General features: G+C 31.6%; 1 protein-coding gene across 1 annotated transcript; it reads left to right on the top strand.

Moving 5' to 3' along the window:
• The first annotated feature begins 15846 nt into the window (after positions 1-15846).
• LOC132633257 (protein SAR DEFICIENT 1-like) lies at positions 15847-20082 on the top strand. Its single transcript, XM_060349548.1, has 7 exons — positions 15847-16060; positions 16202-16277; positions 17452-17998; positions 18460-18620; positions 18721-18915; positions 19033-19129; positions 19608-20082. The coding sequence occupies exons 1-7, from the start codon at positions 15966-15968 to the stop codon at positions 19820-19822; spliced, it is 1386 nt and encodes a 461-aa protein (XP_060205531.1). The 5' UTR covers positions 15847-15965; the 3' UTR covers positions 19823-20082.
• The last annotated feature ends 183 nt before the right edge of the window (positions 20083-20265 follow it).

Below are 20265 nucleotides of genomic sequence, written 5' to 3'. Positions count from 1 at the left end.
ACTGAATGGACTAGCCTGGTAAAATTGAACTTTCAATTAAATCCATACCAATTGGACTTACGCCATTGATCCAATTATATTAGCCCATGATATTTATTTAAACTAATATATCGTAAATTTAATAGAATTTGAATTTCTTGTGAATTTACTTTTAATAAAATTTCGTCATCCACGAGTATCTCCAATTAAATTTATCTGTTCAACAATGATATCATTAAGTTTTGAGCAATTAAATGAGTGCACAACAAATTGTATGATGGGGCCATCAAGCTGAAAACTACTTGAGGAAGTAAACCTGAACGTAAATTAGTAAAAGGCACAACTGAAGAGTTCTAAAACACTTTGTTTTGCTTATTAAGACGGGTCCGTGGCATTTTGCACCCTTAATGTGTGCTCTTTTTTTCAACTTGCACCCTATTCTATTTTTTTTTATGATTTAAACCCCAATCTTTTTATTTCCTTGCAAAACAATAAATTCACCCTTTTTATAAATTTACCATGAGGGCAAAATAGGAATACAAATAATATATCTTTTTTTCCTTCAATTTATTTATTTTATTAGAACTGTAACAACAATAAAATTTATTTTCAAAGCTCTTTTTTTATTTTTTTATTTTAAGTGATATTTCTCTATCAATAGTTGCTAAACATTTGGAGTTCTTATTGTTACAAGTTTGTCGTTTTTCCTTTATAATTTAATTACTACTAATTTATAAAGGAAAAACGACAAACTTGTAACAATAAGAACTCCAAATGTTTAGCAACTATTGATAGAGAAATATCACTTAAAATAAAAAAAATAAAAAAAGAGCTTTGAAAATAAAATTTATTGTTGTTGCAGTTCTAATAAAATAAATAAATTGAAGGAAAAAAAGATATATTATTTGTATTCCTATTTTGCCCTCATGATAAATTTATAAAAAGGGTGAATTTATTGTTTTGCAAGGAAATAAAAAGATTGGGGTTTAAATCATAAAAAAAAATAGGATAGGGTGCAAGTTGAAAAAAAGAGCACACATTAAGGGTGCAAAATGCCACGGACCCTATTAAGACACATCAAATACATTAAACAGCAATATCCTGCTACACTAGACACAAAATGTACTCTAATTAATCACCCTGGTAAAACTTACTCATAATTTGCCATGGCAAAGATAACCAATTAAACAAGTATCTGCACGACTTACTAAAGAATTTTAAGGGAAAAGGGTCAAAAATACCCTCTACCTTGGGAAAAGGGCTAACAATATTCTCCGAACTAATTTTGGGTCAAAAATACCCCTCTCGCCATTAAAGTTTTCAAATATACCCCTCTCTTAACAGAAATTCCCGAATTCCCTAAAATAACTTTATTTCATTTTTAAACCTGCTCCATTATTTAACCCGATTCCACTAAATAATAATCCATACTATTCTCTTATTCCCCTCTAATTCTCTCAAAGAAATGAAATCGGGTTATTCTTAGTTGGGTCGACTTAAATAATGGAACGAGTTTAAAAAATGAAATTGGGTTATTTTGAGGAATTTGGAAATTTCTGTTAAGAGGGGTATATTTGAAAACTTTAATGGCGGGAGAAGTATTTTTGACCCAAAATGAATTTGGAGGATATTTTTAGCCATTTTCTCAAAGTAAAGGGGTATTTTTGACCCTTTTCCCTAAATTTAAAGTACTGCATACGAGATATGTACATCCTCTATAAGATTAAAAAAAGGGAAAAGGGTCAAATATACCCCTAGTTATACTTTGGGTCCAAATATACCCCTGTCGTTATACTTTGGGTTCAAATATACCCCTGTCGTTATACTTTGACACAAATATACCCCTCGTTTTAATGAAGGAACACATGTCATCATCCTATTGGTCTATTTTAAATTATCTCTTAATTAATTAAAATCCAACTCATAACCCGATATCCATTAAAAAATTCATATCCACACCCGATATCCAATTAAAATGAAACTTTTGCTCCCCATTATTCTTCTTCTTTCCGATTAAATGCCTTGGAGCAGATTAAATATGGTAATAGTGGGACCATCCAATTCACCATTGAAAAGGATGATAATTTTTATCTGCCCTTTAAATGAAGAAGGCAATGGCATAAGTTGAGTAGAATAAAAGGAGACACCAATCAAGATAAATCCCCATAGCCAAATCAACCACAACCCAAGTTGCTTTGCCTGTAACTCCACCTTAAGGGAAATTGAATTCAATATTGATTGAGAATAAATAACATAATAGAATAGTAAATGCAGAAAGCTGAGAACTTTGTCGCAATGAAGAAAAGAAACCAATTTTGATGGAGGATAAAGAACATAATAGTATAGTAAATACATAAAGTTGAAAATTTTGTTCAAGCAGAAAATATTGAATAGAAAAAAAGGTCGATCCGATTGATAATAAACAACACAGTAGCATAGTAAAAGCTGAAAGATTTGCTGAAGCGGAAGAAGAAATAGATCTTGATTGACGGCAAAAAAAAAAGTATAGCAAAATGCAAATGCATAAAGATGAAAGCTTTGATGAAATGGACATGCGAAGAAGGAGGAGGAGCAAAGATTTCATTTTAATTGGATACCGGATACGGGTATGGATTTAGATTTTTTTATTAGATATTGAGTTATGAGTTGGATTTTTATTAATTAAGGGACATTTTAAAATAGATCAATAAAATGATGACACATGTCTCTCCGTTAAAATGAGGGGTATATCTGACTCAAAGTATAACAACAGAGGTATATTTGGACTCAAAATATAACGAGAGATATATTTGGCCTTTTTCCGATAGTACAGGGGTATATTTGACCCTTTTCCGTTAAAAAAAGGATCCAAAGTAATCAAAAGGAAAAACACGAAAAATAAAATATACTATCTTTTTTTGTTTTTTGTTCAACACACCGTAAAATTTCTATATATAATAAGTGCCATGGAGGGACGAACACAGCAGGCCCTCCTTGTACCCACTGCTTCACGAATTGTACCCGCATTAAATTCTTATATCATGAGCTATATAATTTGTACATTTTATTCAATTATTTTTATATTCCATGTAGACACGTGTCATAGTACTTAATATTTATTCTCTTCTCATGTATAGACGTATGCACTTTAAATTTAATTCTCCGACACATTTATTTCCTCCGTGCACTTTTATTTGTTCACTTTTGACTTTTCGTGTCCTAGTTGAATATTTATTCTCTTCTCATGTATAAACATATGCAGTTCAATTTTAATTCTCCTACACAAATTTATTTTCTCCATGCACTTTAATTTGTTCACTTTTGACTTTTCACATTCTTTGAGAATTAATAAATCTCACGAGGATATATGTCATAGTACTGAAAAATAATAAATGTCATGGAGGGACGAACACAACAGTCCCTCCTTGTACCCACTGTTTCACGAATTGCACCCGCATTAAATTCTTTTACCATGAGCTATATAATTTGTACACTTTATCCAACTATTTTTACATCCCATGTAGACATGGGTTATATTACATAATATTTATTCCCTTCTCATGTATAGACGTATGCTCTTTAAATTTAATTCTCCGACACATTTATTTCCTCCGTGCACTTTTGCTTGTTCACTTTTGACTTTTCGTGTTCTAGGTGAATATTTATTCTCTTCTCATGTATAGACATATGCAGTTCAATTTTAATTCTCCTATACAAATTTATTTCCTCCATGCACTTTAATTTGTTCACTTTTGACTTTTCACATTCTTTGAGAATTAATAAATCCCACGTGGATATAGGCCATAGTACTGAATATTTATTCTCTTCTCATGTATACACGTGTGCACTTCTATTTTAATTCTCCGGCACATATTTATTTCCTCCGTGCACTTTTACTTGTTCATTTTGACTTTTCACGTTATTTAAGAATTAATAAATGAAGTATTTCTTGCATCCCATATTACTTGGCCACATTACTATACTTGACTTTTCACGTTCTTTAAGAATTAATAAAAATGAAGTACTCCCATCGTCCATATTAACGTAGACATGTGTCATAGTACTTAATAGTTAATTCCCTTCTCATGTATAGACATATGCACTTTAAAATTAATTCTCCGACACATTTATTTCTTCCGTGCACTTTTACTTGTTCACTTTTGATTTTCGTGTTCTAGCTAAATATTTATTCTTTTCTCATGTATAGACATATGCAATTCAATTTTAATTCTCCTACACAAATTTATTTCCTCCGTGCACTTTTTTTTTTGGTCGAAAGTAAAAGATTTATATTCAACCAATTGGAAGTATTTACACCCGTGCTCATAGGACTCTTGAGGCAGGCTCTACAATTTGGACTCTAAATTAACATAATCCAAAATCTGTTATCTAGACTAGCAAGGATAGTGATCTAGTTGGGCTATGATAGGCAGCCAGTGATGCTTTTGCTGTCCAATTATGTGCACCATAAGTACTATTTCTTTAACTCTTTCTTCCTTGCTTCTCCGCTGCGATTGAAATCTTCGAGCATTCCTCTCACTCCAAACGTGATAGACAGCCGCAGCAAACATCACTCTTGTGATGTTTCATATCGGATTTCGACCTTTGACCTTTTGCGCTAACCATGATACTTCACTATCCCACTGCTGGATTGCTCGAGGTTGATGTATCCAGCCTACTAACTTCTGCCAGATGAAGGAAGAGTATGGGCATTGAAAAAATAGGTGGTCATGTGATTCCACCTTGTCTTCTTCGCATAGGACACACTCTTGTGCAACTGATATTCCCCAGGCATTTAATTTATCCACCGTTGTTAGTCTCCGTTGAATTGCCATCCACATTATAAATTGGTGTCTAGGAAGCATACCTGGGAACAAATTCAGGGTTTTCCAAGGGACTTTGGGCCAAATGGGAACAACTGCGTTGTATGCTTTTTTGATGATGTACTTGTCTTCGTTTACATAGCTGTCCAAGGTTGTTAACCCAGTAGTTGTATTTTGTCGCGCGTCAAATATTTTCCGGACCAACCTTTCAAAGTATCCATGCCGGTTGGGGAACCTTTCGAAGTATCCTCCGTGCATTTTAATTTGTTCATTTTTGACTTTTCACATTCTTTGAAAATTAATAAATCTCACGTGGATATATGTCATAGTACTGAATATTTATTCTCTTCTCATGTATACACGTGTGCACTTCTATTTTAATTCTCCAACACATATTTATTTCCTTCGTGCACTTTTACTTGTTCATTTTTGACTTTTCACGTTATTTAAGAATTAATAAATGAAGTACTCTTTCCATCCCATATTACTTGGCCACATTACTATACTTGACTTTTTACGTTCTTTAAGAATTAATAAAAATGAAGTACTATGTTCGTCCATATTACTTGGCCACATTACTAAAAATATATGTCTATTTTTCTATTCTATATTTATCTTCTTTTCTATTTCTATTATCCCTGTTTTCCTTCTTTGTCAATACTTTAAACGTGAAGAGAGGACGAACAATAACAATGCAAATTTGCACCAAAAGTTATTTTAATGCTCCTACACATAACTTGTTAACTTTTGACTTTTCACGTTCTTTGAAAATTAATAAATCAAGTATATATTTTATCATAATATCCATATTTATTGGTATATAGTCTCAATAGCCTCAGAAAATGATTTGAAAATGAATAATTAATGTGAAGGGTAAAATAAGAAGACGATTTTTTTTTTCCTTGATATGTTAACATCGACAAGTAAAAGTAAAGGGAGGGAGTGATATTTATCCCCATTTTCCTTCATTGTCAATATTTTACTTATTTACTCTCCTTTGCGGTCTCTGATTATTGTTTCTTTGCATTTATAAAATGTATTACTTTATATTTTCATTTCAGAATTAAAATTTGGTGATTAATGATATAACATATATCTTTCTAATTTTGATTTCTTTGTAACAATTAATATAAAAAATTATAATATATTTTTTAATTAATTTAATAAAAATATTTTAATCCAATATATACAACAAAATGGTTTTTATTTTTTGGATCTAAATAGTTACTTAATTGAAATGGATATCAACCTGTCGGTATACATATAGAATATTAAAGAATTTAAAAGAAAAATATAGAATCAAAATATTAATTTTCCCTCATATTCTTACTAAGTTTCTTTTACATCAATGAATAACTTTCATTGTCATGCTAATGATAAAATAGTCCGACTCTTTCCATCTCAAAGACTTTTAATTACAACTAAAGTGATGGTACATAAAATACATTTTGTATATATAATAACAATTAAAATATTTTTAAAAGTTATTTTCAAAATACAAACCTTAAAGACTGACTAATTAAAGTGAATAGACATGTTATATATTCAATTGACAAAAGTCACGGGCATGTATTGCTAGTATATATTCAATTGACAAAAGTTAACCCGGCCTATGTGGGACGCGGTTGCAGTGTGGGTTTGGCCGGAAGTTTTGTTTTGTGTGAATGTGTTGCTTTTTTGGGCTTATCTTGTCCCATTCTTGTTGTCATCTCTGTGTGTGGGGGAGGGGGGGGGGGGGGCACGGGGGCGGAGTGTTATTTAGCGTTTGGACATAAAAAAAAATGCGAAATTTGAAAGTTGGTATTTGAAAATAGGTACAACTTGATTTTTTTTTGAATTTTTGTGAATCAAAAAATGTAAAAGCAGAGATTTAAAATTTTCTAAATTCCGAAATTCAACTTCAAGGTAAATTTCCAAAAATTATAATAATTCTATTTCCAAATATGAAAATAAAAAATGAAAATTATCCATGGCCAAATGGGCCATTAGTTAGACAAAATACTACTACTAATTTGTACTACTATATTATCTTTGTCTACCTTCTAAACAAAACTTTAACTCCTAAGGATGTTATTCAACAAACTGTGTGCGTTTGTGTGTTTTTTGGATGGTTGGGGAGTTAGTTTGACAAAACACTACTACTAATTGTACTATATTTGTATTTTTGTCTGTCTTTGTAAACAAATTTTTAATAACCTATGATAAGTACTATCTCGTATGTGTCGTTATTTAATAAGTACTAGTACTATTTAATTAAGTCGTACTCTCTCCGTTTCAATTTATACGTTACTTTTCGCTTTTCGAGATTCAAACTGTATGAACTTTGACCAATATTTTAAGATGTATTTTTTAATCAAATTGATATGAGAAAAGTTGCAACTTATAGTTCTTTCATGTAGTTTTCAAAAATATAAATTTTAATGTTTAAATATTGAGTAAACATAATCCAATTTAGTTTCAAAGTTTAGTCAAATTGACTCTCGTAAAGTGAAAAGTGCCGCATAATTGAAATGGAGGGAGTAATTTTGTCACGATCTATGCTTTTGGCGTTTGGAGAAATTATAAATTGACAAGTTTCGAAGAGGTTCCTTTTTTTTTTTCTTCCTTTTGGGGCATATGATGATTAAAGTTAAAAGTTCTTTAAAGAAGAGAAGAATTAATTCTTTGATTGGAAATGAGTAATTATACCTAGACATATATAAACTCTCGCATAATATAATTATCACTGAGTTTGCGAACAAAGTTTCATATAATAATTTTTAAAAAAGCTACATATATAAGGTGTAAAAATATTCTTAATGCGTATAAATTTGACTCAAAACGAATAATATCATACTATATTAAAAATATCATCTGTTTTAATTAGCCAACAATTGTTCCCCTTAGATAAATAAGATAAATTTCAACCCCTCTTTGTCCTTAGATCCTTTATCTAAGGATGCTTAAGAAAATGGAAGTCTGATACTATTTAAGTTCTTGCTTTAAAGTGTTAACTAGTAAATCTATCCGCGCTACACGCGGTTACAAAAATAATATATCCAGTGAAATATTATTGAATTTAGAAATAAAATTTATAAAAATTTATTAAATTATTCATGTAAATGCATATAAAAATAATTTTATATGTGTTCTTACCCACGTGATATTAACTCAAAATAATTTGACATATATATATCACTAAAGATCTAGGAATTGTAGACTGCTAGCTTTGATTCATGTAATCTTAGTAAATGAAATTCTTTCTAATCTTCTGATAATAAGAACACGATAAATACGACAAATACATCGTACACATCCACTAAATAGGCCGTGATGAATACTTGAAACATTCTTTTGAAAATCCCCGCACTCTGAAAATCGGAATACCTAAAACCTATCATTTTAATACAAATGCAAAATGTTAACTTGATCATTCCAGCAATTTTCCTCATGTGCTTTGGTGGTGCTCAACCTTTTGCCACAAATTTAGCGCAGACTAAATAATGACGATATTGTATTACTGAAAAAACACTTCAATTTGATAAAAGAAGTAAAAATAAAATATAAAAGGAAACCTAATAATAATAAAAAAAACTAATGGACAAAATATGCAACTCAGTATGAACAAAAGAATTAATCGTCCAATTTCAAGGATAATCACATTAATTGGCTTTAACTTTCTAAGAATACAACTGTCCATTTAGTTATGTCAAATGACCCTTTCGTTACTACATTTTAGTCATGCCTTGCAATTATTGATTGTCTCACAACTCTTCATTTTTTGATTAACTTATCTTGTAATTAATCTCCTTATGAGATATACATATTTGATATAGCCGTGAAACTTCGAAAAAAAATACTAATTTCTTTTTTTGAAAATTGACAAACCATTTTCTGCACAACAACATAGTTGCCTAAACAATGATTACCACTCATCTCCTATCTCGTGTGAAAAGCTTGCATGGGAATCAAAATAAATTATGTTTGGAAAGTGAATGAACACTTTAATGGGTGCTTTAGGAAAGCCAATAGATATAGGGTGAGTGTAGTAGCTGGAATCGTAGAGATTAAGCCCATAATAAGCTCTCTATGCCAATAAGGTGGATGAATCAAAGGGATTCGGAAGATCAAACTATATTTCAATGCAATGTGTACAACTTTTCTGTTACGCGCGCGCAGGGAATCAGGGCTGAACAAAGATAACACATCCAATCACATATAACACTACGTACAAAAAATAAAAGTATACATCATCTGAAAATAAGACATTTATAAAGAAAAAACAACTATCCAAGTTTTAAGATAACATAAAAGAACATGCGATGAGTAGAAAGCCAGACAGACTTGAACATACCATAACAAATTCTCCAAATTTTGCTACCCGGTCGCTATGTACGTAACAGGAATATAGAATTAAAGTTTCAGGAGGAAGCAAAATTTTAGTAAAAGAAATCAGTCATTTGTAAAATATAAATCTAAGAAACAAGAGGAAGGAGGAATTAAGGTGTAATTAAGAGAATTTAATGTGTCTTTTGGGTTGACGTGTGGAGTAATGGCAATACGTTCATATGATAAGGGAAAATGCTCATTACTTGTATTTATTTTGAATACCATAATCTGAGCGTTTTTCTTATAAATGTACAGAGAAAGTAATTTGTAGCACATTTAACATAATTAAGATATTTAAAGTAGTAACTCTTTAGTTATTTTTAACATAGTACTTAAATGGAAAAAAAGGAGAAAAAAATAAATAGGAATGCTAGTCATAGAGAGTGTCACATCGTCTTGTCTATAGTTAGTTTTATATTATATATAGATATAGATTCATCATGGGCTTTTGTCTTCCCTGTACTATACTGTTCCTTGATTTCTTTGTGGCCGGTGGTTGGCTTGTGGCTGAATACTAGTATGTAAAATTAAAGATACTAGGATGCATTATGTTACATGTATTTAAATTAGTTTGAATATTAAGTGTGAATAATTTGTTTGTAGTAAATACTTATTCAGATAGAGTATTTAATCAACGAAAAAGGCTCAAATATGCCATAGAACTATCGGAAATGACTCATTTATGCCACTCATCAATAGTTTAGCTCATTTATGCCATCGTCCGTTACCAAAATGACTCATCCATGCCATTTTTCATTAACATCAGTTTTACAATACCAGTTATGACATGTGGCCTCCAACTAGATTATGGTTGTGGGTGGGTCGGGTATATGGGTCGGATTTTTTATTAATTTGAAATTTAAAATTAGGCTGGTTTAATTAAACGACGTAGACCTCTAATTGGAAACCACGTGTCATATCTGGTATTGTAAAACTGGCGTTAATGAAAAATGCCATAGATGAATCATTTTGGTAACGAGCGATGGCATAAATGAGCCAAATTATTGATAAGTGGCATAAATTAGCCATTTTCGATAGTTCAATAGCATAAATGAGTCAAACTATTGATGAGTGACATAAATGAGCCATTTCCTATAGTTCGATGACATATTTAAGCATTTTCCGTTTAATCAAACTCATTAAACTAATCAATTTAGGGAAATTTTAGTAGCTCAATTGATTGACTATTGAACTTTCGATTCCCACTTTGTAATTTCCTTCCCCGACCCCTAGTAAAAATACATCTAAAAAATCAATTTAAGTTATAGCAAAATGATAAATTGAAATAAAAATATATGCTATTGAATAACCATGATTAAGATATCACAGTGTAGGAAACATATAAAATTGGATTAGTTGATTAAAAGTAATTGTTAAAGTACATTAGATATTTAAAAAATACTTCCTACATAGATCCAGTGACATGGCAGACCACATTGGACAGGAAAGCTATTTATCTTTTTCCTGTCTTTTGACCTTTCCCCCCCCCCCCCATTTTTCTCACTCCATTTCAGCCCTTTTCTTTTTACGACCAGACGCTTCTTTTCGTTCCCCGTTCTCAACAATTACTTCTTCGCTTTAATTAGCCACCAAACTACTCCTCCAAACCTCGGAATCTCCTCTCTTTTCTCCCAATTCAATACCTATTCATACTCTCTCTAATACCTTTCTCCTACTTAATAAAGGAGATACGATATTGTTGTATAGTATAATACTCCTTCTGTTTCAATTTGTTTGAACCTATTTCTTTTTTAGTCCGTGCCAAAATGAATGATCAAATTCACTTTATGAATGATTTACAGCCACACAAATTTTCATGACTTATTTTGAATCACAAGTTTCAAAAGTCTTTCCTCTTTCTTAAATGTCGTGCCCAGTCAAATGAGTTCATATAAATTGAAGCAAAGGGAGTATATAATATAATTTAACTTTTCCTACATATCAATTGGAATTGTAATTTTCTTTTTGTGACCCAAAGTTCTGGATCGAGGGCTTTTGTCAATTATAATTCTTGACTCACTTGGGATGGACAAAATGGTGAACTCATACTCTTCTCCCTCAGTGTCACTCAGGTTTTCCATCAACTTTCTGACAATATGCATATTAATTTTTGCCATTCCTTTTTGATTGATTTTAAATGGGTATTATTTTTTCCGTGTGTTCGCAGGTGGATTCCTACTTTATTCAACAATACTATCAGGTGCTTCAACAGCCACCTAATTGTGTTCATCAGTTTTATCTGGCGCCTGTTCTATTGTTCAAGTTGATGGTGATTAGCAGTTTGTATACGTCAGTCGGTTGCCTATATGCTAGATCTTCATTCCTTTCACCGGAGGTAGCACTAGTCAAAGAGGGAGACTCTGTTCAAAGCGGTATGGTTCTTGTTTTTTGAAAAACGTTAGTTTATCGCTAATCGCTTATACCCGTCCGTCCTGATAGTGAGATCCTTTCAAAGTTGCAAACACAATCCCTAGCGTAAGTCGCAATCAACTTGATGCACTTTGTCGGACTAATGAGTATAGGACCTAATTAGAGGTGGTTGGCGCCTATATACATTCGCTTCTACCCTTGTGGTAAGATCCCCTCTTCTTTTATCCTTCTTTTTTGTTATATTGAAATTTAATATTTAATATTATGTTTCCAGATGTGATCTATGACAAATAAAAAGGCACACAAAAGTAAATAGTACTTACAGGTTACATGTTCGTTAAATAATTGGATTATGAAGATACGAATCTTTAAGGCAAAACACTCTCTCCATATATGTCAAAATTATAGCCCATCTATGAATAAAGTGTATTGTTTTATTGGTAATGAAGATTGTTAATCCTATTTCTTTGTTATATATTGATTAGCTTTTGCAGTTTCCTAACAATAATCCACTCAAGTTTTGAAAATTTACTCCGGCCCTCAATTCCTGTTCAGTTAGTGCAGATCATTATTGCAAAGCTGGGCAAGTTATTAATGGTCTTCTATCCCTGCTTTTGATATTTGTACGCAATTTGCCGTTATAAGTTTAATGATAACAGTTTGAACTGAAATAACTTTAAGCTGAGGGACAAAAATGATAGAGAGATATCGGTAAGCGGAATCAAAATAGGTGAACCATCGCATTCAAGTCATGACAAACTGGTATTATTTCATTCTATATTAAATATCTTCCCGTTTGTTTTAATCTTGGCAAGAGATTGGTATGCAAAATGACCAGAGAGCAGGTCATGAAAAAGGAGAGGGATTAGATGATAGACATCATCTTTGTGAGATAAAAAGTGTTTTAAACGGATCTGAAACCCAAGAGTCTTGAAACGTGTGTATTGTTTATGGGTTTGCCGTACTTCTTTGCTCTGTACTTTTAGGTGTTTAAGATTTTTTCTAAATGTTTTGTTTAAGATTTTTTCTAAATGTTTGCTCTATACTTTTTAGTGTTTCACTGTTTTTATTCCAAAGCTACATAGTATCAATGGTTTTAGGTGGAACATTAAGATGTTTGCAATTATAGCCAATATCAAATATCCATTCTTTCTCATGATGATCTTGGACATGTTTAGCCTTGGTATGTTTTCAAGGCTAACATTTACAAAGTCGTACTAAAAATTAGCCTTTACGTTTAATGTAAAATATTAGTTGTTGGAACTCAATTTGCTCAAAAAGTGCGGGTTTATTCATGCTTGGGGTAGTTTTTGCATATTGCAGTACAAAAATAACATCACATAATGAACATTCTTCTTTATTCCAAGCCACAAAAATAAGGGATGATGCTTTCGAAGGGTTGGAGTACTTCTTTAGATGTAATTTTATACTGAAATTAGCTAAAACTTACGTTGTTTACCAAATTCTTGATACATATAAGACTTTGTTAGACTAATCTTGAGTCTAACAAGTAGATCTACAAACTTTGTTGATCTTCATGTACTCCATGGTGTTTTGAATTTGAGAAATTGGAAGTCCTTAAATATACGTCCACGCATTGAAGGTGAAGACGACAGACCTGCAATAGATGTCACATTGATGATTGACTCGATATGTAACACAATTGCAAGTACTATAGTTTCAAAAGCGTGATTACTTTCAAGGCAAGCTATAATTTTACATGTCACGAGCTCATGGATAAACACATGTATACAAGAAAGTTGTGGTCAAAGTTTCGCATCAAAGTTCAAGCAAAATACTAGGACTGGAATGGTTTAGGAATTCCCCTTTAAGTGCAGGATCTAAATCATGTCTAGATATGTGAATTTGGCTAAAGGTTCAGAGTTCTGAACATTAAGTGAGGATAGGTTGAGACTTGAGTTTTGAAATGTAACAATATGTACCTCGGGAGGATTATGCTGTATGGTGCCGCATATGGGCAGCTAGCCCGGTCATATTGTAATTTTCTTATATTTTTTTCTCCAAAGTAGTATTGTTCAATTTGCATAGAAATTTATTTCATCAAGAACTACATATGGATTTTGCAAAGAATATGACTGAACTTCTCAGGATTTCTTTTCTGTTAGTTGGATTATATAGTTTTATAATTGTTCAATTTAAAAGCTTAATATTATTTTAGTCAAAACTGCCAAAAGTTACTAAAAAAATAGAAAGGATGATGATTCAGTGAATGATGCATATTGAAGACTCATCCCTCTTTTCAAAATTTCAAGTGAACTGTATGTGAATTGTGATTGATAATTGGTTTCTATGAAGTTAAAAGTTTCATCTCTTTTTTAACCTCTCTTGTAATATCTTATCATAAGTAAATTTGCAACAAAACATGTAAACAAGTCATTTCCTGAATTGATTTGAGACACTTAATGCCTTCCCCAAGCCCAATCATGAAAGATTTGAAGACGAGTATAGTATTGAGTATTATATACTTTTCCTGTATACAAACTTAGCAAAACGATGCTTGATTATTCCATAAAACATCAATCAATATTCAGAAGGCAATTATATCAAGGAACAAATGTTAGAATCTGAAAATTTATAGAATGCAAGACTTCTGCAATCTTTCATTAAAAGTTCTTGAGATATACTAACAACGCCAAATTATATAATTTCGAATGTTCATAATATATCTTTAGTTTTTTTTTTTTTTTTTCTTATTTTTGATATTCAAATTCGTAAGTTTAATAAGGCCATCCATGGCCGCGCGAAGCGCGAACAAATTACCGAGTTAATTCCCTAAAAGGTCACCCATGTTTTGACATTTGCCTCCTAATATCAATTTTGTTTTTTTAGGACTAGAATATCACTCAACTATCCTCATTTTCCTGACAAATACTAAACATTCCAAAACGCTCCTTCTCTCTTAGTTGGCATGCCACGTCACATTCAATTTCTTTTTTAATAATAAACTTATGGAATAATTTCAAAAACCTCCCTCCAAATTTGCCTTTATAATACTTAGTTCCCTTTACATTAGCTTCCCTTGTTTTGATTCTTTTGTAATCAAAGTATCAAACTAATTTTAAATACTAAAAATTATTTGTGTTGCTAATATACCATTTTGTAACCTTATTTATAATGTTTGAACTTTTGAAGATAATAGTTTCTCATTGATCGTAAGATTTTTCCTAATTTATAACTATCTAATTTTATAGGTAAAGTGTTGTTTTTTTTTTCTTTTTTGTGCATGAAAATTTTAATCTCGAACACTAAAACATGAAATTCAACAATTGTGATATGAAAATTGATTCAAAAAGCATGGACTTCATACTGCTTCATTAATTATTTTTAAAGTCTTACGCTGTATATGCAGTTTCCAATCCTTTTTTGTAGATATAATTATGCTCCTTCTACCAAAAAAATTAGTATAAAATTTATTGCAGTTATACAACTATAAGAATTTTAAAAAATAGATTATTCATCTCACCCTCTAATGCGCTCCTTTTAGCCCAAATATTGTTATTAATAACATGATTATAAGAACAGAGAGAAATATTACCGTAACACGAGAATTTGGGATTTCTCAGAGTGATATGACATTAATACTAGAATTTAGGATTTCTTATTTAGATATAAGATAGTTTTAAATTTTTAGCCTAACTATTAATATAACAATCCTAACAATTTTAGAGGAGAGAACTTTTATGAAACATTGTTCACATAATTAAGTTATAAAAGGGTAAATTTGAAGTATATAGATTTCTAATTATTTAAACAAGTTTGGTTACAAAAATTGAAATAAGGGATGTTAGTGCAAATATCTCAAACCACAAGGAAACTAAGTGTTATCAAGACAAATTTGGAGGGAGGATTTTGAAATTATTCCATAAATTAACTATTAAAAAATAAAATTTTAATGTGACATGACATGCCAATTAGGAGAGACGGAGGGTTTTGTAATGTTTAGTATTTTTTGAGAAAAATAAGAATAGTTGAGTGATATTCTAGTCCTAAAATAAATAAAAGTGATATTAAGAGACCATTGTCAAAAACATGAGTATCTTTTAGGGAATTATTACCTACTTGATTTTATAAATGTGAGTATTTTATTTTGAGTGTGTGGATTTATATGATGGGTTGACTTGAAGATGGACTCGACGTTAAGTCGTGTTACATCAAGCTGCCTTGGATCACTCGGAAGTTTGGAATAAGCCTCTCTTGCCACGCTGTTTCTTTCTTTATTCCACGAAACTTCTCTAATTACGCAATTTCACCCTTAATGTTACAATTATAAGCCTTCCAGCTCTGTACTATATATACATGTATTCCAGCTTTTCATATCCTCCTACTTACCCATCCCTCATCATAATCTCTCTAAGCTCCATTTTTAATAGTGAATTTGTACTGAAAATATCTTGAGCTTATCACCCTTTACTCCTCAACAAAGAAATGGCAGATAAACGGTTCTTTAATGACTCGGATTCCGACCCGAACCAACAAAATTACAAACCCATGAGATCTACTGCTAGACCTTCTTTTGCTTCGTATGTACACTACGTTTTTTTTTTTTTTCAAATATCAATTAACTCATGTCCGAATATCTGTTTAATTGTTTTTTTCCCCTTTCTAACGTTGATTATCAAGATTATTTGACTTATTTTTATCCTTGCTTTGGTTATTTGTAGTGTCATTAAAGAAGTAGTGATGGTGGATTTCTTAGACAACGTCTCTTCTGCCTTGGAACCTATGCTCCGTCGAGTGGTATGTATACAATTTAATTTTGAATAAATTTCATCGTATAATTACTAAACTTTATCGTTTCATATTAACAGCAAATTTATAAATTAACCCACTTTATCACAAGCTCTCGTTGGGCCTTTTTTTTGCACGGATTGTCATTCTTTTGGGGTGGTCTTTAAATTTTGTCCCTCAAATAGTCAAATTACTGGTCTTTAAGTTTTGCTCTTCGCTTGAAAAGGTGATCGAAAATACCTTGAGATTTTAGGTTCAAGTTCCGCTCAGTCAAAAAAATAATAATTTCACAAGGCAAAGCTTTGGAAAAAGTTCTGCTTTATGTGGCATACTTTGTCTTAAGGCATAACTAAAAGTTTGTCCCATACGGCAGAACTTTCCTTGAGACATAAATGTTGTCTTATAAGGCAAACTTTTAGTTATGTCTTAAGGAAAAATTCTGCCTTATAGGGCATATTTTTAATTAATGCATAACATAGACTTTGCCTTATAAGGCAAATTTTTAATTATGCCTTAAGGAAAAGTTCTGTCTTACGGGGTAAATTTTTAGCTAAGACATAATTAAAATAATGCCCCATAAGACGGAACTTCTTAAAGCATAACTAAAAGTTTGCTTTATAAGGCAAAGTTCTGCCCTCTCCGGCAGACTTTTGGTTATGCCTTAAGGCAAAGTCTGCCGCATAAGACGGAACTTTTTGCAAAGTCTTACCTTGCAATTTATTTTTATTTTTATGACTAAGCCGGAGTTCGAACTCATAATCTCGGGTATTTTAAGCGAAGGATAAAAATTAAAGACCACCAATTTGAGGGCAAAAACTAAAGACCACCCCCAACAAAGGGTAACCGTGCAATTTGCCCATAATTTTTTTTTCACTTCTTTTCAAAAATATTTTGAAAACATTGTTTAGTTTCAGTTTTTTCAGCAGTTTTTGAAGATGAATTTTTAAATTTCAAAAAGCTTTTTAGACTAGTTTTTCAAGTTTTCTACTTACAAAAAGTCAATTTCTTTTTCAAGTAAAAGGCATGTTTAAACACAATTTCTAACTTCCAAAAATCATTTTCCATCTTATCTTCAAAAACTCTTTTTTTTTTTTTTTTTTTTTTTTTTTTTTTTTTGAGTTTCAACCACATCTATGTACAAACGCTAGCCAAGTATTAACAGGTACCTGAAATTAATTTGCAGGTTCATGAAGAGGTGGAAGATGGACTAAAACGTTACTCATGTCGTTACATATCTCGATCTCCTTCACTGAGAATCAAAGCATTAGAACCATCAAATCTTCGCTTAATTTTCAACAAAGAGCCCTCTCTACCAATATTCACCGGTAGCAAAATCACCACCAACGAAGGCCAAAATCTCCAAATTCTATTGGTCGATACAAGTCTCGAAGACAGGGTTTCGACAACCTTACTTTATCCAATCAAAATAGAAATCGTCGTACTGGACGGAGATTTTAATGAAACCAATTGGTCACATGATGAATTCAACAAAAACATCGTAAAGGAGAGAGCTGGAAAGAGGCCATTGCTTGCTGGTGAACTTAATTTTACGATGCGAGATGGTGTTGTTCAAGTTGGAGAAATTGAATTTACTGATAATTCGAGCTGGATTCGGAGCAGGAAATTTAGAATTGGCGCAAAAGTGGTTAAAATTGGAAACGGTCAAACTAGTGTGAGAATAGCAGAAGCTATTACTGAATCTTTTATAGTTAAAGATCACCGCGGAGAATGTAAGCAATATTTTTTTTTCATTATAATTTTTTTTTGTGCAGTCAAAGCTAATATTCTAACTTGACAAACATCCAAGGCTCATTATTCTAAGTTCTAAAATCAGAATTTCATAAATTGCAAAAGGACCCAAACTATACTACTACAATATTACTAGATAAATGATTTTTTTTTATACTGATAGTGTATTTTAACCTATTATAGCTGGGTGACAATTAGCTCACTTGTTGAAGTCCCTGCCTTCCACAATTAAGTGGAGGATTCGATTTCTCACCGACGTAATAAAAAAATAATATTAAAAATCTATGTTATGACGTGTAATATGACTTAAATTTTAGGTTACTAAATGTACTTTTGGGGACGGTTATCTATAGCTATTCATTTAAATGATTTGATAGTGTTGTACAAATTATTTTGTATCAATTGCAAAATAATAAGTTTCTGACATGTTAATATATTGCAGCGTACAAAAAACATTATCCACCAGCACTAGGAGATGATGTGTGGCGTCTTCAAAAGATTGGAAAAGATGGAACTTTTCACAACAAGCTGCGTTCAAATGGCATCAACACTGTACAAGATTTCTTGAAGTTGGCCACTATTGACACACCAAAGCTTAGAAAGGTAAGCCTCTACTGAGACAAAACAAATCTAAATTATGTACTATGAATTAAAAAGAAAATTTTATGAAGAAATTTTTTAATAATTATTTATGATTCTACAGATACTGGGAAGTGGGATGTCAGAGAAAATGTGGGAAGTGACATACAAGCATGCAAAAACTTGTGAGCAGGGCTCTAAGTTATATATGGCCCGTGGAGCAACCTACCTCCTCATCCTTAGTCCAATTTGTCAAGTTGTTAGGGCAATTGTTGATGGACAGATTTATCCTACTTGTGAATTAACAGGAATACAAAAGGTAAAAAATAAAATAAAAAAAATTATCGATTTTATATGCACTTAGAGTCTTGAGATATTGTTTATTCCATTTTGTACTTGAACAATTTTACTAATATCTATACTATGGTATTAATAGGCCCATATCCAGAATTTGGTAAAGGATGCTTACGCCAATTGGAGTTCTTTAGAGGAAGTTGATGGTCCAGTGAATGAGCCAGCACTACTAACTCAAGGTTTGTAATTCATACGCATTAAATAATGGTTGGTGTTCGGATCAGCTACACTAATTTCATGGGTTCTGCATTATTTTTTATCGGCATAGATATTGAATAACTCTGTCCATCAAGACTTGAACAATATGAGAAGAAATCACCTAATGTGAATTTAAACCTGAAATCTCATGATTCTCAATCCATTTCTTTGACCACTAAGTCATAATTAATTTCTTTAAGCTTACCTTTACCTAACAGTATCACATATGCCCCATGCACAAAAATAGGTAAACAGTATCACATATGGCCCCATGCACAAAAATAGTTGCTTTTAGTTGTACTTGCTAAAGATTATATAAAGAGGTCTTTTTCAAAAAAGCACAAGTTTTTGGAATTAATAGTATAAGAGTCAACGCACTTTGCTTCTATATTTTAGTACAATGTGTTGGTTATTAACTAACTAATACATAATATGATGATTTTTTTTTCATATGAACAGGAGAACCAATAATGGATCAGTATCCCAATGCTCAACATCAGCAGCAACCCATGCTAAGATCCTATCAGGGAAACACAGTTTTGACAGATGCATCTGAACAATTAGTTGAATACAATGACTGGATTAATGTTGATCCTAACTTCATTTGCACTCCTGCTGATACTAATGGTGGTTATTACTTTTCAGGAGGATCTTCTAATAGAGAATTGCGTTAACTTTATACTGTCAGCGTATAGAAGTTAATAAAAACTTATGCATCACGTTCATGTAAATATTGTGTAGGAACAAAGTTTGCCCAATAAGGGGCTAAAATTTGTTGTAGAAGTTGCGCCACCCCTTTTTGTAAAAGATCCGTGGTTTGGCAATCGAATGTGGAAGTATGTTTCAATTTCTTTTTCTTTTTAAAATCCAAATTTGGATTGTCTGTTGTAGCGAGCGATTGTTCATTTAAATTGAAAGAACAAATTAATGCAAATGTTTAATTTAATTATGCATCCAGCTATCTGTTGTTTATTTTACACCCCTCTACAACTTCTTTGAATTAAAAAAAGAAGATTGTAGGTAAAAGAAACAAGATCCTTTTCTTGAAAATTTCCCAATTTTTTCTGAAGTTGGCAGGTATAAAACCTAGTATCTACACCAAAACAAGCAATTTAAC

Source organism: Lycium barbarum, chromosome 3, assembly GCF_019175385.1.
Source record: "Lycium barbarum isolate Lr01 chromosome 3, ASM1917538v2, whole genome shotgun sequence".
NCBI classification, from domain to species: Eukaryota; Viridiplantae; Streptophyta; class Magnoliopsida; order Solanales; family Solanaceae; genus Lycium; species Lycium barbarum.
Note: the sequence above shows the minus strand (reverse complement) of the source record. Positions and strands in the feature narration are given on the sequence as shown.

Coding starts and splice junctions, on each gene's coding strand:
- LOC132633257 (XM_060349548.1), top strand. CDS start 15,966: ATGGCAGATAAACGGTTCTTTAATGACTCGGATTCCGACCCGAACCAA. Junction 16,061..16,201: donor GCTAGACCTTCTTTTGCTTC/GTATGTACACTA, acceptor GGTTATTTGTAG/TGTCATTAAAGAAGTAGTGA. Junction 17,999..18,459: donor TAAAGATCACCGCGGAGAAT/GTAAGCAATATT, acceptor AATATATTGCAG/CGTACAAAAAACATTATCCA.